The following is a 25,068-nucleotide window of genomic DNA, read 5'->3' on the forward strand; positions in this document are numbered from 1 at the left end:
CATGTATGGAAGTGAACCATGGACGATAAATAGTTTGGACAAGAAGAGAATAGAAGCTTTCTAAATGTGGTGCTACAGAAGAATGCTGAAGATTAGATGGGTAGATCACATAACCAATGAGGTATTGAATAGGATTGGGGAGAAGAGAAGTTTGTGGCACAACTTGACTAGAAGAAGGGATCGGTTGGTAGGACATGTTCTGAGCCATCAAGGGATCACAAATTTAGCTTTGGAGGGTAAAAATCGTAGAGGGAGACCAAGAGATGAATACACTAAGCAGATTCAGAAGGATGTAGGTTGCAGGTTGCAGAATGTACTGGGAGATGAAGCAGTTTGCACAGGATAGAGTAGCACGGAGAGCTGCATCAAACCAGTCTCAGGACTCATGGGGGGGGGGGGGGGTCATGCATGGCATACAAACAGCAAGCATATATGCTCAGGAGAAAGTCATGGCAGTACGACAGTGGTAGTTCGGCAGCTAGTGTAAAAGGCACCAGTGGCCAAATTAATGCCACAATGGTGGACAGTATTGAAACGGAGTAGGGACAGACATGCAGAAGCATAAACTAAACACCCATAGTCTAGTTTCGAATGGACAAGGGAGGAGGGTGGCGTGATCTGCTCTCCAGTAAATACCTTTGAGGACCCATAGGACAAAGAGGGACAGCATACAGTGGGCTGCCATGCAGGACATGTGGGAGGACCAAGGAAGTTTCCTATTGACCACGAGCCCCAGGAATTTCGTGGTTTGAATTAACTGAAATAGCAATAGGCCTAAGATGTCAAGATGGTGGGAGAAACCAATTGTTCAGCCAGAAATTCATACAAACCATTTTGTCAGTGGAAAAACTAAAGCCATTGTCACTGCACCACGAGTAAAGACAATCTAGACATTGCTGAAGATGCTGCTCAATGAGAAAAGTCTGTGGAGAACTGCAATAGATGGCAAAATCATCAAAAGAGAAGCTTGGCAGGAGACAAGCCACTATGGTTAATGGAACCCTGAGGTACACCAGTTTCCTGGATAAATGTGTTTGACAAGGCAGAACCCACAAGAACCTTGAAAATTCTGTCTTAAGAATTCCTGAAGGAAATGGGGCAGGCAGCCACGGAATCACCATGTGTAGATAGTATGGACGATACTATTAGTCCAGCAGGTGTCATAGGCCTTCTCCAACTCTAAAAACATGGTCACAGTCTAGGATTCTGCAGAAAACCATTCATGACATGAGTAGACAAAGGGGGCAAGATTGTCAACTGCAACACAGTGCACTCAAAATCCACACTGTGCGGTGGTGAGTAATTTGCACAACTCTAGCCACCACACCAGCAGGGCATGAATCATACATTCCATTACCTCACAATCACAACTGGTGAGAGAACTAGGATGGTAGCTAGAAGAAAGGTGCTTGCCCTTACTGGGCTTAGGTATGGGTATGACAGTGGCTTCAAGCCAGTGTCTGGGAAACATCCCCTCTGCCCAGATGTGGTTGTATATATTACACACCAAGTGTGCGCCTGCAAGAGAAAGGTGCTGCGAAGTCTGGATGTGAACAGTATCCAGCACTGGGGCAGAGGATTGGGATGAAATGGGAACATGATCTAGCTCACTCATAATAAAGGCAACATTGTAGCACTCATGATTCTGAGAGAAGAAGCGTATCACCCGAGCATCCTGTGCTCATTTCGAGTGGAGGAAGGCAGGGTGATTGTGGGAGGATCTTGAAATCTCTGCAAAATAGCAGCCCAAGGTTTTGGTGATAGTAGGTTTCACAATGACGTCTGGTACAGTCAGGCCGGAAATTTGGGAATGGATCTTGGTCCCAGAGAGCTGTTTAAAGTTGGCCCACACATGGAAGAGGGAGTGGAACTGTAAAGAATTAGTGAATTAAATCCAGCTAGCTTTTTTGATGTCCCGAAAAAGATAACTACACTGTTCATGCATCTGTTTATAATGGAAACAGCTGGCCATCCTAGGATGACATCTAAAACATCGAGAGCATGTCTCTGCACCCCCAATAGAGTTGCAGCATGCCCGAGTCCACCAAGGGACCAGGACACTGAGTGGTAAAAAGGAAGTGTGAGGAATGGAATGTTCTGCAGCAGTAAGGATAATGTTTGTAAGATATTCCACCTGGTCAGCACAGCTGGGGAAATAATGTTCATGGAAGGTTGCGAGGGAGCAGTAAAGCCCCCAGTCAGCCTGAGTAAGCTGCCATTGGGTGTGCACAGATGGTGTAGGGGTCAGCAAATGGATAGTACATGGGAAATGGTCACTCAAGTATGTGTTAGTACAGACTCTCCAGATGATGGGCAAGTTGGGCAGTGGAGGAGGACAGGTCCAAATGGGTATAAGTGTGAGTGGAGTGTGAATGAATGTGGGTGCTCCCGTGTTAAGGCAGATTGAGAAGGTCAGCCAAGAGGGCATCTCTCTGACAGGTACTAGGAGAAGCCCAAAGGGGATGGTGTGCATTAAAGTCACTGAATGGCAGAAAAAAAAGGGGTGAGGCAGTTGGCCAATAAGGTGAAGGAAACCACCCCTGGTCACACCAAATGATGAAGGGATGTAAACAGCACAAAGGGAAAAGTCAAGAGACAGAAAAGTCAAACTGCAACAGCTTGAAGGCAGGTATTCAGGGTGATAGATTGACTATGAATGTCATTCTGTATGAGCAGCACGACTCCCCTTGAGACCCCGAGGGCGTGGGGGGGGGGGGTGTTAAATGGAGCGGGAAGAAATTAGAGAGCTCAAAGAAGTCTTGAGGACGCAATTTTGTTTCCTGAAGGCAGAGAAGAAGTTGACACTGCGATTCTAAGCACATCTGTAAATTCTCTGTCTGCAGCTCGTGGTCGCGCAGTAGCGTTCTCACTTCCCGTGCCCAGGTTCCCGGGTTCGATTCCTGGTGGGGTCAGGGATTTTCTCTGCCTCGTGATGAATGGGTGTTTTGTGATGTTCTTAGGTTAGTTAGGTTCAAGTAGTTCTAAGTTCTAGGGGATTGATGACCATAGATGTGAAGTCCCATAGTGCTCAGAGCCATTTGAACCATTTTTTTGTAAATTCTCTTTATTGGATCGAAGGCCAGGAACGTTCCTTTGGAGAAGAGTCATGATGAGGAAAAGCAATGAGGTGGGTGTCACTTCAGCAGTTGCTGAGTGCCAAACTTCAAAGATTCACTGCTACAGGGCACAGTAGCAAGAGGCTCCTGCTCCATGAGTTCTACAGTAGTGTCGGCATTGTTCTGCTGTCAGCCTGCCAAGTCCACTGCAGAAGAACTGGTTGGTGGTGTGCACCAGCAACACTGAGGTAGGCTGGGTGAGGTTATCACATGAGGACACTGTCAATGAGAATCTGAGTTGGCAAAGGAGAAGACTGTTTCCCTTTGTTTGACTTATTTGAGCCATTCTGGATAGCAGAGGACGACTCAGGTGTTGGTTTGCTGGAAGGACATAGGAAGTCCTCATGGGACTTTTCCTTCTGTCCTTTTTGGCCTGCTGGTTCTGCCTAGCTGATGACTTCGCCTAGTGAGGAGAAAGTTTAGTGGCACATTGCACAGCTGAAGGAGGAGACTGGGACACTACCATGACAATTTGAGGTATTTCTTAGCACTGAAATTAAACCTTGATTGCTTAGAGACTGTGTTTGACCACCAGCAAGAGGCGATGTACTACGCTTCATGGTGTGTCAACTGCCCTGAAGCCACCCACTCTGACCAGGGCCCCTCTCCACAGGTGCCACCCAGCTGCAGGAAAGGCCACCTAGCAGGGTGGTCATCGCCAGCAGTCCCGATGCCCCAGAGTTATGGGAATCTACTCCTAGGCATATATGCAGAGTTAATGGTGCAGGCATCAGCAAAGCGATCCCCGTGTGCTCGGGGCTACAATGAACAGGGTACATGGCGGCCCATCACAATGGACTGGCTACTGTGCTGGCTATCAGATGCAAATGAGCTAAGTAGTCCACTATTGTTGACCGTGCAGAAAACTATACTGCACAGAGGATGGAGGAAAACTCACCCAAGAGGGTGACTTCACCCAACAGCTGGAGAATGAGCAGAAGTGCAGATATACGTCGACAAAGTATGCAAGAGGTATCACCGGATTATGGATACTATGCACTATGGGAAGTGCCCTTCCCAAATGGCTCGCTTTCGGGAAAATTTTGGAAATGGAGGTCAAACCCTACAGTGAACCATCACAAAGGCCAAAATGTGTGAGACTCCTTTTAGTCACCTCTTACGACAGGCAGGAATACCTCAGGCCTATTCTAACCCCTGAAGCATCAGGGGGAAAACATAAAAAAGGGACAAAACTTTTCTTAAAACAGTCACACACTTAGACTAAGAACAAATTAAAGTTATTGGCTTCTTGAGAAGTCTATTAATACGTCACAAATGACTATCAGTGCCCTTATGTTTTTCATAGTTCATTATGGTATTCCTATATGCACCAATGTAATTACATATTTCTTTATCACTGTGCTAATTACAACTTCAAAGTGTCGTTTCTGAAGGAGTCTGGCTTGTTTTTTGTCAAAAACTGATTTGTTACACGTGGAGTATTATTCCTCCTCAGTGTATCATTTGCAACTACCAGTGGAGTATGCAGAACTAGGAAGAGAATTTAGAAACTTAACATTCAGCAAAAGACTACACGGAAGCCATTGGTGTTATGGAGACCCGATCCAAATCATTGCTTACCCCATGGTTGAATTTAGTGACGTACCGTTAGTTGTGGGTTTCTTACAGAGGTATGAAAAAACACATATGACAATAGTTTCACCATACAATGGCTCCTCCCCTTCAAAACTTGCATTCATCTCAGCAAAGTAGCAGATTGCACCGTGTTTCGTAAAGTACGTTATTCAGCTGCTGCTGCTGCTACTACTGCTAGAACAGGAGCTAATGTAACAATTCTACTACTCAGCCTCATCATATTCTTCAACCTCTGAACTTACATCTCAGTCTGCTGCATTGTGATCTTTATGCAATCTACCTTGAGGAATTTGTACCACATGATGTGCCATCCATCCATTCTGGTTTTCCAAATTTTCCCCAGGTGAGTCCAAGATGGATAAACTGAACAATACTGTCTCAGTAAACAGTTGCCTAAATTGTGACAGACAAGTAGAAGTGCCAAAAGACACGTAGACATGAAAAATGAAGCTGGCAGTAAGTTGGTTGATAGTATCAGACATACAAAAATTTTTCCATAATGTCACTGGTCCATGTTCTACTAATCTTTCAGCTATAAAGCATTTAATCGGAAACAGAACTTATTTCTACCATAGACAACCAGGTACCAGTTTCTCTTTTCTTCCAGATTGTTATGTTTCATATGGAATATTGCACTTTATTGGAACATTTCAAAATACATGACAATATCATGAAAACAGTCTTGATAAATTTTGCTCCAATTTTACTTTACACACAGAATTTTAGCAGTGAACCTATTAGTTCTAAATGACATTTTCAGAGTTTATAATAACGTAATACATCGTGGTGTGGTATGTTAGCTGTGCATTTTTGTTGTTTTTTTCCTATACGAGATCCCTAGTCAACACTTTTACAGTCAGAACTAATAGAGTAAACCAATCAAATTTTATACAATGCTGTATACGATTCACCAGCAAGGTCCTGTCAAAGGTGCAGGACAGAATTTAATGTCATACCTCTTAGTTCTTAAACAGTAAAAATGATACACAAGTTGGCAGGAGAATTTTGTAGATGCTGCATTAGGGTATGTGTAATCACAAATTTATAAGAACTAATAAGAAATTGCTTATCGTCATCTTCGCAAAAAAGCACACTGCATGAGTGCTGTAAAACATATGCAACAGATTCATTTCCTTCTAATTATTGACTACTACCCCACTGGAATATTACTGCATTTTTATACAATACTATGGAAAGAATAGATGTTACAATATAGTGGACAGTTTTTTTCTTTTCATGACTATCTGTCTCAGAATCTCGAAGTTTCCAGCCAAACAGGCCTTTATCAGAATTTTACACACACGCACACAGAGACTCTTGCTGCTGCCACCACAGCCAAACTGTCTGGTCTTGGTAGCCACAGATTTTGGTCATGTGCACACGTACATGCATCTTTGCTATGCATTGAGTAGGAACTGTCCCTTTCTTCATACCAGCCTGTACTCTTGTTTGAAAAAGAATTACGACAATGTGTATAAAGATTCAATCAGTGAAACAAAAAATGACATAGCTGTTTTGTATCAGAACTAAAGCTGAGCAATATAAGGGAAGAGAGTGACTGCTGTTCACTGTAAGGATGCCACATTGAGTTCACACATGCACACAAGACCATGTACAGCAATTCAGATCATAAAGCAACTGCAGTGACCAGACAGTTGTTACAAACACACACTGTCTGGAGGGGGGGGGGGGAGGGGCAGCATTGAGATGGGGAGGGGGGAGATGGGGAGCAGGAAATAAGAGCAGGGAGCAGGAAAGAGGAAAAATGGGATGTGTGCATTCCCAGAAGGGGGCATACAATGAGTGTGAGGGGACATGAATAGCAAAAAGGTGATAAGACAGAGGGGACAAACTACTGGGTGGATGGTGTAGGGGCAGTAGGTTACCATAGATTGAGGCCAGAATAATTTGGTAAGCAAAGAATTTAGTGTAAGGATAACTGCCATTTGTGCACTTTAAGAAAGCATGTGGAGGGGGGGAGGGTCTGGGTTATGAAGCAGCCATTGAAATCTAGTGTGTGATATTCAGCTGCATGTTGGGCCACAGGGTGGACTAATTTGCTCTTGGTTATAGTTTGGCGGTGGCCATCCATCCTGGTGGACAGCTGGTTGGTAGTCATACCAGTATAAAATGCTATGTAATGATTGCAGCAGGGCTATTACACGACATGGCTTGTTTTCACAGGTGACTTCGCATCTGATGGGTGAGGACAAGCCTGTGGTCGAACTGGAATAGAAAGTGCTGGGTGGGTGCATTGGGTAATTTCTCAGGAATACATTACCTGTGGCACAGATATGGGAGCAATGTAGTGATGGTCTAGGATGTGAAAAGCTGGGTGAGCAACAGACCACCACTTTAGAAGGGATGGGAAGGGCATTGGGTAGGATGTCCTCGATTTCAGGGCATCATGGCAAGTCGCCAAAACCTAACAAAGGATTTGGTTGATGTGGTTCAGTTGTTCCACCGTGGGACAATACTGGGTGATGAAGGGGCACTGTTGGTTTGTGTGTGTGTGTGTGTGTGTGTGTGTGTGTGTGTGTGTGTGTGTGTGTGTGTGTGTGTGGTGTGTGTGTGTGTGTGTGTGTGTGGGGGGGGGGGGGGGGGGGGGGGGGGGGATGGCACAGGAGATCTGTTTGTGAACTAGGTCTTGGGGCAGGGGTTGCATCTAGTCTGCAAACAGATATTCCACACCATTTCCTCCACATTCCCAATCCTCCCTGCCACTCACAAGAACCAGCTGCAAAGGAGTAGCCTCTTCGTCACCCAATATCAACAGAGACGAAAAACTATCACATCTTTCCTCATTATTCTGATTACCTATCATGCTCTGGAATGAGTGATACCCTATCCAAGATCCCACCTTCCATTCCTCTTCCTCCCTCCCAAAATTGGTATTCTGTCAGCCACCCATCCTGTGCATCATCTTAATCCATTGCTGTGCCATTGCCAATCTGAACACCTTGCCACAGGGATACCCTGTGGAGGATCCAGGTGGAAGACCTGCCCAATGCTCTCTCCCAGCACTTCTTATTTCAGTCTTGTCACAGGGTTATCCTACCCCATCAAAGGCCAGGCAACCTGTGAAAGCATCCATGTCACACCATTTCTGTTGCTATCATTGCACAGCTTTTTCTGTTGGTATGACTACCAACCAGCTGTGCATCAGGATGAATGGCCACTGCCAAACTGACCAAGAACAAAAACACCACATGGCACAACATGCTGTTGAGTATAACCTGCTTTATTCCAACTGCTGCTTCAGAACTTGAGCCATCCCGATCCACCTCCTCCCCCCCCCCCCCCCCCCCCCCCCGCCCTTCACTGTCATCCAACCAACAACCTGATCTGAATTTCACAGATAGAATGTATCTGTAACACACATTCCCCACTCCCAGAACCCTCCTAGGCTCCACTTACAGCAACCTATTGCCTCCAGACCCTCCACCCAACAGTTTGTCCAGTCTGCCCTCTCAGCTCCTCCCTATTCTAGCTCCGTCACAAAGGTATACACAGCCCTACCCACTGGCAGAGAAAACTTACCATTCTAATAAATTTCCTTTACATCTATGGTCACAAACTTTTTGTCAACAGATTACTGGATTCCGTTTATAATGACCATCTTCAGATCTGTTTTATAAAATAATGTCCTAAAGTACTGCATCATCAAATGTTAAATGCAAAATCGACGTATCATCAAATACGTATAACAGCATATGCAAGAGTCAGCTTGTCAGCAGCACTACACTTACCATTCTGTAGGGGTGCTGTCTGAACGTACATCATCGTATGCTTCCCTGATTTGGTCTCTATCGATGTGTGTAGCTAGAGAGACCTGAAACAAGATACACTGCATCAGAAAGCTGTTTGCATAAATCCACAAGAAAGTATTATTTCTAGGTGATTAATTTGCCGTAGTTTTGAGGAGCTATTTTAAACTCCTCAACTTTGCGACTTGTCTAATATCACGAAGCTTTACTGCTAAAGCGGAAGTTTCGCACTTGTACAAACTGAATAACACATTTTGAGCAATGAGCATCATAAATTTTAGTGTGTATTTTCGGCACGAAATTCGTCTGATATATTCTTGCACATATATCTACCTTGCACTAAGAACGACCCCGTAAAAAGCTGATGTACTGTCAAAACAAAATTTTAAATAAAATGTGCATCCGAAAACTACAGCAATTGACGTATAGTGACGGGGGAGAGCATTTTACACCAACATTGAAGTTAGTCATCGTTCTCCCTCTTTCCTTTAAAAATTCAACTTTGTTGTAGCTCCAACTTTTGAAGTTTTTGTCGTATTCTTATTATTCATAACGATTCAGTTACATTTTTTGTGTCTTTCATGGTTACGCAGTTTTGATAATACAGAACAGAACCGTAACATTTGAATTTAATCAACGGCATTTCCTAAATGTGTAAGTGACGAAGTCATTTAGTTCTACTTAAGAGATTGGTATTACTCTAGGTGACGTTGGTTACTTCCTGCTATAGTCAGTACATTAAGTGTTCACAACAGAGGTTACGTCTGCTGTTCGCCGCGCTGTAAATCTGTACGAAACCTATACCTTACTCGTTTCGCCGAATCGAAGTCTAGGGTTGGCTTTCATAGCTGGCCTCTGCTGTTCTGCCAAGCAATCAATTTTGTCACGCTTTTATCGCCGTCAAGTCACGAACCCACGTAATGAACTCTCTCTCTACTTACAGCGTGAAAAGTAACCGACTTCCGGGAAATCTTTCTCTTAGTGTCTTTAACATATACAAGGAATTATCACCTGACGACACAGTGCCTACCGTCTAATGCCAGGCACCTTCCAGCGCCTGCGGCGGCTGTAGCACAAACTGCTACAGACCGAATACCACCCCTCGTCACAAAACTATGTGGTGTGGTGTGTGGTAACGAAGCCAGGTTTACGACAGTACATCTCAGACATCTGCTTAAATTTTGAGACATTATGCGACCTAGTGCCACGAATGAAAATTAAGCAGGCCAAAAGTAATACAAACGTCTCAAAAATGAGATCAGCAGGAAGTGCTGCGAAACAGCTAAGCGGTAATGGCTAGAAGACAAATTTAAGGGTATAGAAATATGTATCACCAGGACTAAGATGCCACCTACAGCAAAATTGAAGAGACCTTTGAAGGTGGAAGGAGTATGTAGACGATCTATACTAGTGAGACGTACTAGAGGGCAATATTGTGGAAATGGAAGAGGACTTTGATATAGATGAACATGAAATGGCAGATATGATACTGCATGAAGAATTTGACAGAGCACTGAAAGACCCAAGACGAAACAAGGCCCCGAGAGTAAACATTCAATTAGAACTACTGATAGCCTTGAGAAGACTAGCCATGACCAAACACTTCCATCTGGTGAGCAAGATTTACGACACATGCGAAATACCCTCAGACTTCGAGAAGAATATAATAATTCTAATCCCAAACAGAAAAAGGTGCTGACAGGTGTGAAAATTACCTAACTATCAGTTTAATAAGCCACAGCCGCAAAACAAATTATTTACAAACGAATGGGAAAACTTGTGGAAGACAATTTCGGGGAAGTTCAGTTTGGATTCTGTAGAAATGTAGGAACACGCGAGGCAGTACTGACCCTACAACCTATCTTAGAAAACAGGTTAAGGAAAGGCAACGTTTGTAGCATTTGTGGACCTACAGAAAGCTTTTGACAATATTGACTGGAAAACTCAAATTCTGAAGGTGGCAGGTTTCAAATAAAGGGAGCGAAAGGCTATTTACAATTTGTATAGAAACCAGATGGCAGTTATGAGTCGAGGGGCATGAAAGGGAAGCAGTGTTTGGGAAGGGAGTGAAACAGGGTTGTAGCCTATCCCGATGTTATTCAATCTGTATATTGAGCAAACAGTAAAGGAAACAAAAGAAAAATTCGGAGTAGGAATTCAAATCCTGGGAGAAATAACCTTGAGGTCTGCCGATGACATTGTAAGTCTGCAGCAAAGGACTTTGAAAAACAGCTGAACGGAACGGACAGTATCTCGAGTCGAGGATATAAGATAAACATCGACAAAAGCGAAACGAGGATAATGGAATGTAGGCGAATTAGATCAGGTGATGCTGATGGAATTGGATTAGGAAATGAGAAAGTAGTAGGCGAGTTTTGCTATTTGGACAGCAAAGTAATTGAGGACGGTCGAAGTAGAGAGAAATTTGTTAACATCGAGTATATATTTAAGCTTTAGGAAGTCTCTTCTGAAAGTATGTGTGGAGTGTAGTGATGCATGGATTACAGACAGTTTAGACAAGAAGATAATAGCTCTGAAGCTGTTGAAATGTGGTACTACAAAAGAATGCAGAACGTTAAATGGTTCAATAACGTTACTAATGAGGCGGTACTGAATGGAATGGAGGAGGAGGAGGAGGAGGAGGAGGAGGAGGAGGAGGAATTTGTGGTACAACTTTACTAGAAGAAGGGATCGGTTGGCAGGACATTCTGAGGTATCAGGGGATCACCAGTTTAGTACTTGAGGGCAGCGTGTAGGGTAAAAATCGTAGAGGGAGACCAAGAGATGAATACACTAAGCAGATTCAGAAGGATGCAGGATGCAGTGGTTACTTGGAGAGCTGCATCGAACCAGTCTCTGCACTGACTACAACAACATGTGACATGAATGCTATATAATACTTTAATACAGTTCACCTACAGATTGCATTTGTGCGCTGAAGAAGTTGGAATTGCAAACTTCGTTTTGATGATGTTTGGCTACAACAGCGAAGAAATAGAATCAATTTGGTATTTATACCTTTAAATGTTGATGTGAAGCTTTTTAATTAAGGTAAAATTGAAAAATATTTTTTCAACTTTTTAAGACCCTGTGGACCACTCAGTCTGGATGTATGGAAGAAATGTTCGAAAGTCCGTTCTTTTGTTAATACTAATGTACGGAACGAACAGTGTAATCAGTTGTGAGCAACAGACCAACATTTCCATTAATATAGTCTCATTTAATCGGCCAGTAAGTCAGCTTTATTTTGTGGTCGTTCCGAATGAAACGGAACGACCCCTCTCTGTTAAACACGGTGGTGAATACGTCCTGTTCGAAACCGCCAATCGAGCGCGGACCTCTTTGGTCTGGAACAACGGCTGCCGTAAGTTTTATCTGGTACCTCATCCTGCTTGGCGAATGGCTGGCTATCTACTTCAAAGACTCACACAATTACGTACGAAAGCTAGCAGAATAGTTTGTACCCTTTGCAGACAGATGGCGTAACGGCAGTATGCGATTTTGTGAGAACGTCGTATTAGGAAGAGCACCTTAGAAAGGAGTGAAGTTTCCGATCTAAGACGGGCACAAACCTGTGGACTTCGTAACAACGAAGTACAAAACACGGGGTAAGGAAACAGTGTGTCGTTTCCTGGCATGCAACGCTTAACGCAACACCGACGGCGCTTTCATTAGGAAACTTCACGGTTGTATCTAAGGTATTGGATGTCGACCGCAGAGTAGCAAGCCTATTAGAAACGAATTAGGCTAACGTTTCTCATAAAACAACGGCAGACGTTTCTTTGAGACAACCTGATAACTGAAACCATTTACTCTTCAACATTACTGTCATGATAACGGTTTCCTTCGTGTCAAGAAAATTACAGAACACTAGAGAAAATGGAAGAGCGGAAGATTCCAACACTCATGCGACGACGCACACGTGGAATTCTCTTTGACTGAAAATCACACGCGTAAATTAAATTTTTCAATGTCTACGTCATCAGACTGAGCACTAACTGACCTGTAGAGGAATTATGAAGAGCGCTATTTTGGCTTTGAATGAACCATTCTATTTTGAAAAGCATTCTATTTTGAAAACCATTTTCCTTCGCCGAAAATAGCGTGCTGCTATAAAAACAAGGAATGAACATTGAACATTGACTTAAAAGATGACAAGATTGTACAAAAATGCGTTCCACATTTCACGCTGTGAGATTAGTTTTATTAATGGTTGACATAGCGGACGGGATTGTTTGCTGTTTGCGAGGCGCTTTCGCAGGCGACGCTTCTCAGCGATGAAGTGACCCACTGCAAACGTTTTATTGATACCTGGTTAAAGTTTGATAATACAGGTCTTATGCAAATCCTGGATATTAGCAATTACAGATTAAGTAAACGTATGTATTCCGTGGAAGGAAATAATAATGTTGGCTTTGCCTTCAGTGTTACACAGCTGGATTTGCTTTCAGGTATTAAATGACACGAGTAGCCTTGTATGGTGATATTTATTTATCGTGTCAAAAGGGTAGTGTGTGTGTGTGTGTGTGTGTGTGTGTGTGTGTGTGTGTGTGTGTGTGTGTGTTTTGACAATTTTACACAAAAGACCAACCAAAAATTGGACACTTCAAGTGCATTTGGCTTAGCTCTCAAGGTCTTGCATGATGCAAGTAGTTTGTGATGAACACCGACGGAAATGGCTGTTAGTTATTTGCCAGTGTGGCGTTAAGCAGACTGGTAGGGGGGATGTGAAAGGTATCTATGAAAATGGTTAAGCTGTGGATCGAACTAGGAGCAGGCTTCTATTCTGGGGCAAGATACTGAGAAACCGCCACTTCTCTACGAAGGGCTTCAGGTACGGGTCTTAACAGTTTTGTTCAATTCCTACGATCGTATCAGGTCTGCATCAACAAATAGACTCTGCAGGACACTACAGTGCACGGCGTACGGTATTTCGTGCCAGTGTTGCTATTTTCTGTCTTCTTACAGTCTCGTGCTGAGCGAAGAAAAATAGCTGTCCACATGCCCCTTAACTTATACTCTTATCTCTAACGTAGGGCCTACATATAGGATGGTTTCAGAATTGTTGCGCAATCTTTCTCGAACATGGTTATATACATTTAACCAACAGTTTAGCTCTGAAGAGTATTTCTTTTTTCCCCGAAAATTTGCATGTATGTTCCCTGAGCATCTGGGCTCTACAGAACTGTTGGTCCTATCAGAGCAATTTGGAACTATCGATGTCTTATACCCACTTACGCAATTCTAAAGCTGGAGTAACACAAACTGATCTCACTAGCGTCTTGTGTAATTTCCTATAGACGTTCTGACGTTCTTTGTACTTTCCGAGAACCTTTGTAACAAATCTGATTCTTCCTTTCGCCTTCGCTACTAACGATTTTACGAGTTTGTCCCATCTAATATCTCTTAATATTACGTTAGTACTGAACACGTAGAGCACGTCATGTGTAAATATTTCTTAATTCGATACTACTGTGTTCCCTGATTGGCATTATCTGTGAATCATCCATATTTTAAGACCTATCATTCATTGCATCGAACAGAAATTTGGTCCAAATCTTTCTGCATTCCCTTACAATCTTTCAGAGGCGAATGTTATGTGGACAACAGAATAGCCAGTAAATAATCTGACAATGCTGGTATCCATATCTGAAATTGTTTATGAAGGCTCTATTGAAACATCAATGATCTTATGAAGCTTCCTTTAGTCACACCCTAATAACTCGTTTCCGTGGAAAAATTCCCGCCAGTATAGCTACTCTGTTCAGTAAGTCAAAAATCATGGATCGAATCAGATACATGATATTGCGCACGTGGTGCTACCCTGGATATTAGCCGACTATGTGTGTCAGTGCGGTACGCCTTTCGGATGCTAGGGGAAGCGGTATCCACCCGTTCAACTTCATCTACCATTTACAATATGTATGACCGACTGGTTGTCAGGCTATACAAAGAACCTAAGTGTTTGGTTCCTGACTAGTTTTCTTCGTGGTAGTCAGGGAATTGCAGTTAAATACAACTGACGAATAATATGGAAAGCCTGGTTTTATATCTAGTGGAGAAACTTTTCTCTAAAACTCGGTTAAGTATCTTTCAGGGCACCCTCTGGACTTAAGCGACTAAAATCTCCTGCAGAAATATTGAGCCATGCTGGCACTGTTGCCGGTTCAGACTTCTGTCCCAGAAATGTTCGATGGATTCATGTCGGGCGATATGGTTGGTCAAACCATTTCGCTCGAATTTTCCAATATTTTCTTCAAACCAATTGAGAACAATTTTAGCCTGTTTACTCGACGCATTTTCATCCATAAAAATTCCATCGTTGTTTGGTACCATGAAGTTAATCAATGACTGCAAATGGTCGACAAGTGGCCGTTAATTATCACTTCAGTTGTACCAGATGAAACGGTCCATTTCATGTAAACACAGCCCACACCACTGAAGAGTCACCACCTGCTTGAACAGCGCCTTGTTGACAACTTGGGTCCAAAGCTTCGTGGGTGTGCGCCACACACTAATCCTACCGGCAGTTCTTAACAACTGAAATCGGGAATCACCTGAACAGCCTACAGTTTTGCAATCTAGAGTCCAACCGATACGGTCACGAGTCCAGGAGAGGCGCTGAAGACAATATCGTGCTGTCAGCAAAGCCACTCGCGTAAGTCATCTGCTGCCACAGCCCATTAACACCGAATATCGCCGCCCTGTCCGAACATATACATTCATCGTGCGTCCCACATTGATTTCTGCAGCTATTTCATGCAGTGTTGCTTTTCTGTTCGCACTGACAACGACCGAGAGCAGGGGCGTTTACGTAAAGGCAGTCGGCCACTGCGTTGTGTTGAGAAGTAATGCCTGATAGCTGGTATTCTCGGCACGCACTTGACACTGTGGATCTCTGAATATTTAATTCCCTAACGATTTTCGAAATGGAAAGTCCCATACGTCTACCGCTAAGTAGAATTCCGCGTCCGAAGTCTTAATTCCCGTCGGGCGACCATAATCACGTCGGACACCTATTCACGTGAATCACCTCAATACAAATGACAGCTCTGTCAATGCAACTGCCCTTTTATACATCTACATCCATACTCCGCAAGTCACCTGACGGTGTGTGGCGGAGGGTACCTTGAGTACCTCTGTTCTCCATTCTATTCCAGTCTCGTATTGTTCGTGGAAAGAAGGATTGTCGGTATGCTTCTGTGTGGGCTCTAATCTCTCTGATTTTATCCTCATGGTCACTTTGCGAGATATACGTAGGAGGGAGCAACTGCTTGACTCTTCGGTGAAGATATGTTCTCGAAACTTCAACAAAAGCCCGTACCGAGCTACTAAGCGTCTTTTGCAAAGTCTTCCACTAGAATTTATCATCTCCGTAACGCTTTCGCCATTACTAAATGATCCTGAAACGAAGAGCGCTGCTCTCCGTTGGATCTTCTCTTTCTATCAACCCTATCTGGTACGGATCCCACACTGCTGAGCAGTATTCAAGCAGTGGGCGAACAAGCTTACTGCAACCTACTTCCTTTGTTTTCGGATTGCATTTCCTTAGGATTCTTCCAATGAATCTCAGTCTGGCATCTGCTTTACCGACGATTAATTTTATATGGCCATTCCATTTTAAATCACTCCTAATGCGTACTCCCAGATAATTTATGGAAGTAACTGCTTCCAGTTGCTGGCCTGCTATATTGTAGCTAAATGGTAAGGGATCTACCTTTCTATGTATTCGCAGCACATTACACTTGTCTACATTGAGATTCAATTGCCATTCGCTGCACCATGCGTCAATTCGCTGCAGATACTGCATTTCAGTACAATTTTCCATTGTTACAACCTCTCGATATACCACAGCATCATCCGTAAAAAGCCTCAGTGAACTTCCGATGTCATCCACAAGGTCATTTATGTATATTGTGAATGGCAACGGTCCTACAACACTCCCCTGCGGCACACCTGAAATCACTCTTATTTCGGCAGACTTCTCTCCATTGAAAATGACATCTACCCCGTGTACGCGATATTACCGGCGTCTTTATATCGCTATTCCATAACTTGCCACCTCAGTGTAGTTAGTACGTCTAAGAAATTTTCTACGCAAGGAACGGAACTGTGTTGCGCGACCCTGTTCGGAGATTACCTGTTTATAGCGCCTGGCGGGCCGCGCAGCCATGTGTCCGCCGGGTCGCGGGTGAGGCAGGCGGTTGCCGAAGGCGAGCTGGACCGGCATAGCGCAGCACCTGCCGTCGAGTGGGGGTGCCGCCAAGCGACGCACGGCAGCGGCAGGGAATTTGCGTCACGGAAACCGAGAATTTCATGCGCGATCCAGATATAGGTGTGACGTGACAGCGCAAATTAAGCTCTATGTGCCCTCTACGTAGCTTAAAGCTCGTCAGCAGATCCGGTTAACCGGCAGTAAGCGTGCGGCCTGCCGTCATCTCTGGTACTAGTAACGCCGACGAAAAATCTGAGCCTGGCCGGAGCAAACGGAAGGAGCTGTCGTGTGACCGATGTTGCGTCTCTCGCCGTTTTCTTCGTCGTCATCGTGCGCGTAACTCGTTGCTGCGCTTCTTTTAGTTCAACCGTATCTCAGGAACGTGATTCCTATGCATATAGGAGGGGCGTTTTAAAAGTTCGTGCAAAAATAACTACTTACGTGTTTGGGGCAAAGCTTTATTTTTCAACGTAGTCTCATTTTAGACACACACTTCACTTCATGCAACGCTGTTCTAATATGTTGATCCCTTCTGAATAATAGGAATGGTCCAAGTCTGCAATATAGCTATTAGTTGCTGCAATCACCTCAATTGAATAAAATCTTTATCCTCCAGCCATTTCTTCAAATTGAGGAACAAATAGTAGTCCGAGGGAGCCAAGTCTGGAGAATAGGGAGGATGTGAAACGAATTGCAATCCTATTTCGATTAATTTCGCAACCACAACTGCTGAGGTGTGTGCTGGTACATTACTGTGATGGAAAAGGACTTTTTTGCGGTTCAGTCACCGGCGTTTTTCTTGCAGCTCGGTTTTCAAACGGTACAATAGCGATGAATAATATGCACCTGTAATAGTTTTATCCTTTTCCAGATAGTCGATGAGGATTATCCCGCGATAATTCTCAAAGACAGTCGCCATAACCTTTCCAGCCGAAGGAATGGTCTTCGCCTTTTTGGTGCAGATTCTCTCATGGTAACCCATTGCTTAGGGATAAATTACTACACTCCTGAGACGAAACAATCTGTTTCATCCACAGTGACGAAACGATGCTGAAAGTCCTGGGGATTCCTCCTGAAATGCTGCAAACCATCCTTGCAACACTTCACACGATTCCGTTTTTGGTCAAGCGTGAGCAATCGCGGAACCGATCTTGCGGATAGCTTTCTCATATACAACTGTTTGTGCAAAATGTTATGTACCCGTTTATTTGAGATGCCCACAGCACTAGCCGTCTCACGCACCTTAACTCTGTCATGCATCTCCATATCATGGATTTAATCAATGATTTCTGGAGTCGAAAACTCCAGAGGGCGACCAGAACGTTCAGCATCAACTTGTGCCCATATTGCCACTCCGAACATTTTGAAACCACTTATAAACTGTCCTAATCTAAGGTGCAGAGTCACCACAATGTTTATCAAGCATATCTTTAGTCTCTTGAGGCGTTTTGCCTTTCATAAAGTAATGTTTAATCACACGAAATTCTTTTTCGTCCATTTTTTGACAATCACGGGACTTCCTTGATTTACATTAATGCCAAACACAAAGAAATAGACCAATATGGCGGAAACTGTGTGCGTTCTTTCCAAAGATGCTACTAACTAAACATGACCTCGATACGCGCCGGTGGTGCCATCTCTCTGACCTTGCAGGGACTTTTCAAACGGCCCTCGTATCTCGCCGAAGGAGACGTCACAAGTCTAGTCTAGTTACGAATCTTCACATGTGATTCTCAGTTAACCCTTAGTGAAGTTCTAGGTCGGTAAGTGGTGGATAATCGTACATGTTGAGAGAAACCACAGCTTTACGTAATGTTCTGGCTTTATCACAGTTGGCAGGAAATGTTCACACTAATATATTTGCGTTAGTTTTTCTTTTTTCATAAGGTTTTCAACAGAACAACCCAGAGATCTTAACCTGATCTGAATACAATCTACATTGCCGAGATAATTCTGACTGTAGCGCTGCAGCGTATCATACGCTGGTCTCAGTTTTTTAAAGTCACAGCCTATCTTATTGCAGAAAGACTTCCTTGCTGCTCTTTATGAAATCCATCGACATTATTTGAGTATTTGTGTGTATGGGATTGACTAAACCCAATCAGAGACCTTAGCTATACAACTTGGTAATATGGTGAAAAATGTTTAAGCATTTCATTTACAACACAGAATCATACGTACAAGCATCAGTGCTTGCACTACCAAATATCAAACAAACAAAGCGAACGACACAGAATGAAACAAAAAATTTATAACATAAAACCAAAAATAGTACATATTTTAGCTTCTGTAGCTTTTACTCAGTTATTTTAATTATTCTGTCAATATTTAATAAACTTATTTAAAATCGTAAATTCATGGTTATGTCAACTGAATTTTCTTAACTGAACAGCTTGAGACCGAGTAAGAGTGGTTTCACCGACATAATTAAGACGCTTAACGGCATGGTCATTACATTCTTTATCATATCAACCTGCACATTTCGTGGTTTGAAAGAGTTCCGTTCTTTGAAGTGGAATTGCTGCGACGATCCCCAGAAAGACTTATTAGCAGTTTCTTATGAAAATCTGGTTATGTCTGTACGAATCTGGTTCCTCGCCGTTTACGATATATTTATCAGTTACCATGTCAAATACACTAAAGCGCTAAAGAAACTGGTATAGGCATGCGTATTCAAATACAGATATAGGTAAAAAGGCTTACGGCGCTGCAGTCGGCAACGCCTATATAACACAAGTGTCTGGCGCAGTTGTTGGATCGGTCACTGCTGCGACAATGTCAGGTTATCACGATTTATGCGAGTTTGAAAGTGGTGTTATAGTCTCCGCATGAGCGGTGGGACACAGCATCTCCGATGTGGCGATGACGTGGGGATTTTCCCATACGACCATTTCACGAGTGTACCGTGAATATCGGGAATCCGGTTAAACACCAAATCTCAGACCTCGCTGCGGCCGGAAATAGATCCTGCAAGAACGGGACCAACGACGACTGCAGAGAATCTTTCAACGTGACAGAATTGCAACCCTTCCGCAAATTGCTACAGATTTCAATGCTGGGCCATCGAAAAGTGTCAGCGTGTGAACCATTCAACGAAACATCAAAGCCGAAGGCCCACTCGTGTACTCTTGAGACTGCACGGCACAAAGCTATACACCTCGCCTGGATCTGTTAACACCGACATCGGACTTTTGGTGACGAAACATGTTCCCTCGTTAGACGAGTCTAGCTTCAAATTGTATCGAGCGGATGGATGTGTACGGGTATGGGAAATCAAACTTCACACGTGCAGAAATGCTACGGAGTGGCTCCAGGAACGCGTTTATGAATTTAAACACTTCCGCTGGCCACCAAACTGCCCAGACACAAAGCAACGTGCTCTTCAGAAGAGATCTCCACCCCTTGTACTCTTATGGTGTATGGACAGCCCTGCACGATTCATGGCGTCAATTCCTCCAGTACTACAGACTGTAGTCGAGTCCATGCCACGTCATGTTGCGGTACTTCTGCGTGCTCGCGGGGACCCTACACGATATTAGGCAGGGGTACCAGTTTCTCTGGCTCTTTAGTGTATTAACCTGAGCAATACCAAGCCTTTTTCCATAACATTACCAAGAGAGGGGTACGGTGTGCCCGTCCGAAAACATAAAATTCGTTATTTGTTGTTGAATTACATTAACATACTATTTGAAGAGGTACTGATGGCCGAGTATGGTGCAGAACCTGGAAATACCTTTTAGCACAGTCCTAGCAATATCGAAGCACTTTTAGCAACTTTTACTACCGTCATCTTGCCTCCACAAAAAAAAAAAAAATTAAAAATGCACTTTTCCTTCATGGTTGTTTTACTCTCAAGATACTTTTTAAACAGGTATTCATGTATAAATAAGGTCCTGCACATAAATACTGGAACACGACATTTGTTGAGAAAGTGATATCTGCTAATGGGAGTTAAATTTGATTAAGTTTAACTGGAAAATTTGAAAGATGTATCTGTTAGATTAATTCATTAGATAAAATTATTTTTATAAAATTTTAAAAGATAAAGTAACTGACTAGATTACTTTTCCCCCACAAGATTGGCGTTAAGTATACCCCCCTACCCTTTGGTATCGCATGAATGAAAGAGCACTAAAACTTGCTTATGGCATACTGAAGTATGACAATATTCAGCTGAGTCTTTCCACGGTGGTTGGTTGGTAGTAAGTTTAAGGTATCCGAAAGCTACGTTACTACAGTCCGTACTAGCAGAAATGCTTCGAAGTCTGATTGTAAAAAATAGGCGATCTGAAAAGTAGATGCTGCTGACGCCACATCCTGGATTGACGCCACACAGGCTCTTTACGTAAATAGTGGCTTCGGGAACTAACGTCGATACTTCCAGTTCACGTAGACCCACCCCCCACCGTCCCCTCAATAATTGCTGCTAAGATTCATCACCAAGAGCTTTTCACAGTCATCCTCTCCATTATGGTTGTGACTAGTGACGCCCATCAATAGAACCTGAATGAGTGAGCCTGTGATTCAGATAGAGCTTGTGCACAGCATTGTCAACTGATCCTTACGTCACACTACTCTGAGAATCACTGATACTTCAGAGTTACTACCCAGGCCCCTTGTAACTGGGGAAGTTCTGCTAAAAGCGTCACGTCACCGGCGATGCCTGCCTGCCCGCCCACCCGGTATTGGTTGCCGCGAAATACATCGCGCCGCAAACGGCGCTTGCTTCTTACATGGCAATGTAACAGGCATCAATGTCTGCCAAGAATGTGTTTCAAATTAGGTTTTCCTCGTGTTCATGTGGTTGAATGCTATGCTTCACTCATCAATACAATACTTCGCTGAGATAGGGGACACTCAATTTCATACTGCTCTTCTGAAGATTTGAATCAAATTCAGACGAATCAACGTCTGCGTGGATCGGATATTTTCGGAAAAATGACTAAGTTTCATTTATGCAGCTCATATTATTTACTGTCTTTACGTTATGATTTGTAGTTTTAGTTTTACAATGATTTGCATTAATAAAATAAGCTGACCATTTATTAATTTTATGAGAAACCTCGCTAAGAGCAGCAGTGGTTCCAGAAACAAAACAGTTTCATATGAATAAACGAATTTGACACCTGCATCTCTGTAGTTAACAAGGTTACGATAGCGTCATTACGCTTATCCTAGAATTAGCTCTCGAGAACTTAATTTAGAACAGAAGGTGTTGACAGACAGTTCACTAGAGACTAGACGGAAATATGGGAGGGATTTGGGGGTAGGGGAGAGGGAGTGGGGGAGACAACCCTAGCTAATAATTGTTTTGGTCATCTACCTGAAGGTTCGTCCGATGCCCGTGTCCATTCCGGTTTTCCAGCTATTTTCGTCACTGCGGCATCCTGCAGCAACAGACTACTTCGAATACTACACTTAGTTTTAAATCTTTTTTATTCAAGAAACTTCATGCACATCACTTATCAAGTTTAACAAAGACCTAACATCATAAGAGTATAATCGAATGTTTGAGAACAGGTACTTTCCAAGCAGATCTTTCTTATTCTTTCTGGCCGTAAGGCAGACAATATTTGCCCTGATCATTTAGGCTAGACCCTCCTTTCAGGTACTCACGTACATATGCGAGGCCAACCGACGTATTGTTACAACCTTATCATCGAACGGACAGCTGGTCAACAGCCTAGCTGATCTATAAGATAGTGCACCAACTGTCCAGAGATTCAGATCCAGGATAATCTTCCTACTAGAGAATCCTGCAAACTATATCATCCAAAGAAGTAACGGAAATATGAAAATTCCAAGTGAAGCCGTCGTCATTGGCAGCAACGATCTGAAAATCATCTTCCTGATATTAAGAGAAATGGAACAAGTTGCGTGGTTTCAATCGCCTGCATCCTAGAATCTTTGGATCCAGATTTAATCTGTAAGGATCGGGATTTCCTGTAATCAGTACCAACTGCGACCATAGAGAAGCGCCAACGGTGGACCACTAGATCTGCCGCCATCTCGGTCCCGCGTCTGGCAGCGAGGAAGCTCTACTTCAAGCAGTTCCAAATGCTCTTTAAGCTGCCCACTTCTGCCCGCGTATGGAGGTTCTCGATGAGAGTTCCAAGAAAACGGATTTAAGTTTCATGGCAATGAATTTTTCTTCCACGCTCGTATCTCGACATGTGCTGATGTTTTTAACAAAAAATCATTTACGAGAAAGTAATTAAGCACCACTATTCTCTTTAAACACTAACAGTTCTCTGCGGATTACTCTTTAGGATAAATAGCAATGGATCCGATATGTGACAATTGGGTAAGTACACATTCGTGCTCCTAACGTCTACGGTGCTTTAGTGATGTGCACTGTTCAGTCATCGGAGATCGCTCACCCGCTTAACTGCACAAAAAAGGAGGGCAGGAAACGAAATATCTAAAAATTTTGAACATGGCTGCACGTTCAGAGACCGTGAAGAGTTATAATTGAAAGAAAACAGCCCTCGGTTAGTATTTTTAACGAATTAACCGGGTTTCAACACTGCTATGCGTGTCTCTCTCAGAATTTAAATCTAAGAATGGTCTATAGCATTGTCACAGAATTATGACTAAAAACGTATGATAGAGTATAAGTACGGAATCATCGTGAAAGACTGAGGAAGACACCCCCGGCAGTGTTGAAACCCGGTTAATTCGTTAACAATAGTGACCGAGGGCTGTTTTCTTTCAATTGGAAATATCTAAATGCGGGTGTCTAGCTAGTGATTTTAACCTCATCCTAATTGTAGTCCAGTGTATCACTAACTTTTACACTGAGCACCACTATCAGGTAGTGCACGAAACTATTTTAGCTTCCGTCCCCTATTTTTAGAACACATCATTCTTCAATTTCCTCTGTTTCCCTTTTGCACGCACAATTAAAGGAATATGTAGAAAAGGAAATATCTAAACAACAGTTCATAGAAAATTCTTTTACAGATTCTGATATGATCCACCACATACAGAGACCTTCCTTCGCGCTGTACTGACAATCATATTCGTGTCGCGTCAAGTGCGTCGATTCTGGTCTCCGATACCAAGAAATCTTTGCGATTAATTCTATCGGCGCTGCTGTATTTCAGGAAACTTTCAAGGCTCACCAGTCTAGCTTTGATCCAAGGGACACGATTAGAACTGGCACTACACATACCAATGCGTAACACGTTTGAACTAGCAGCCGTGTTAAATGACTGGTGCGCACACTTTCGATGTGTCCAGTTTAGCAGTGTTCTGGATTAAATTGCAAAGTCAGACTATTAGTAACTTTAAGCTACCACCATTCCTCCTATTACGCAACCATATTCAGGCATCGAAAATTTCTTCCACCGCCAGGATTCAAACCAGCTCCCTCCGACGCGAACACCAAAGCGCAGGTGAATGCATTATTACAATGCATTTTTACACAGTTCTGAATACGGGAAAACACGGATTGTACCACCGTAGCTGCCACGAGCAGAGTTCGAGAACTTCAGAGTTCCTTTTTATTAGATCGTGTCCCACATACCTTGACCCAGAGGGGGGGGGGGGGGGGTTCGAAAAGCGACAAGCAAACTGCCCGTATACTGCAGACGCGACTTAATTCGCGGCGTTAGCGCAGCGGCCGCACGCGGCAGGGAGTTGGGGGGCACGAGCAAGCTGAGAACGGGAGCAGTGTCCTGTATGTGGCGCGACGATAAGCTAATGCCCGGCCCGCATTCCACAGCGGCAAGTCACGTCGTCCTCTCCCATTATCCCGTCTTCGCCTCCAGTCTTCCCGCCTACCGAGAGCTGAACGCCCATCTCGGTACAGTCCAACAGAAACCTCTGGTAATGCGACAGACTTCGGGAAGACAATTTTCACACTTTAAATGCGAACATTTTTAGGTTACTGACACTAAATGAAACCAAAAGTTTACTGTTACCAGTCACCGTTTTATTTTTCCACGACGCGTTTCGAAGGTTAAAACCTTGATCATCGGGTGGATTTACATTAGTATTGTGTGTGTGTGTGTGTGTGTGTGTGTGTGTGTGTGTGTGTGTGTGTGTGTGTGTGTGTGTGTGTGTGTATGTGTGTGTGTATGTGTGTATGTGTGTATTTTGGAGGAACTTGTGGCACTGCCTCCAGTGGTCACACGTTCCTTTTGCTGTCTTAACACATCACATGTTCATGTTCACAAATGTGGCAGTATACATGTGATGTGTTAAGACAGCAAAAGGAACGTGTGACCACTGGAGGCAGTGCCACAAGTTCCTCCAAAATACACACACACACACTAAATAAATAAATAAATATATATACATTTCATTGTTGCCCTTATGGACAGTGTTTGAACTCTAAAATCACATGACGACACAATTTTCACTTCTTTCC

General features: G+C 43.4%; 1 protein-coding gene across 2 annotated transcripts in view; it reads right to left on the reverse strand.

Annotated features, from left to right (window-relative positions):
• LOC126091967 (coactosin-like protein) overlaps nt 1–25,068 on the reverse strand; it is a 192,612-nt gene that overhangs the window by 20,488 nt on the left and 147,056 nt on the right. Inside the window, exons 1-2 of one of the 2 annotated variants that reach the window (XM_049907319.1) lie at nt 16,620–16,738; nt 8,462–8,544 (exon numbers count right to left, since the gene is read on the reverse strand). In XM_049907319.1, coding sequence (XP_049763276.1) covers nt 8,462–8,544; nt 16,620–16,709 — 173 coding nt within the window. In that variant the 5' untranslated portion in view covers nt 16,710–16,738. Of the gene's footprint in view, nt 1–8,461; nt 8,545–16,619; nt 16,739–25,068 lie in introns of those variants that run through there. The other variant, XM_049907320.1, reaches the window with a different exon arrangement.

This window comes from Schistocerca cancellata, chromosome 7 (genome assembly GCF_023864275.1).
Source record: "Schistocerca cancellata isolate TAMUIC-IGC-003103 chromosome 7, iqSchCanc2.1, whole genome shotgun sequence".
In the NCBI taxonomy this organism is placed as follows: domain Eukaryota; kingdom Metazoa; phylum Arthropoda; class Insecta; order Orthoptera; family Acrididae; genus Schistocerca; species Schistocerca cancellata.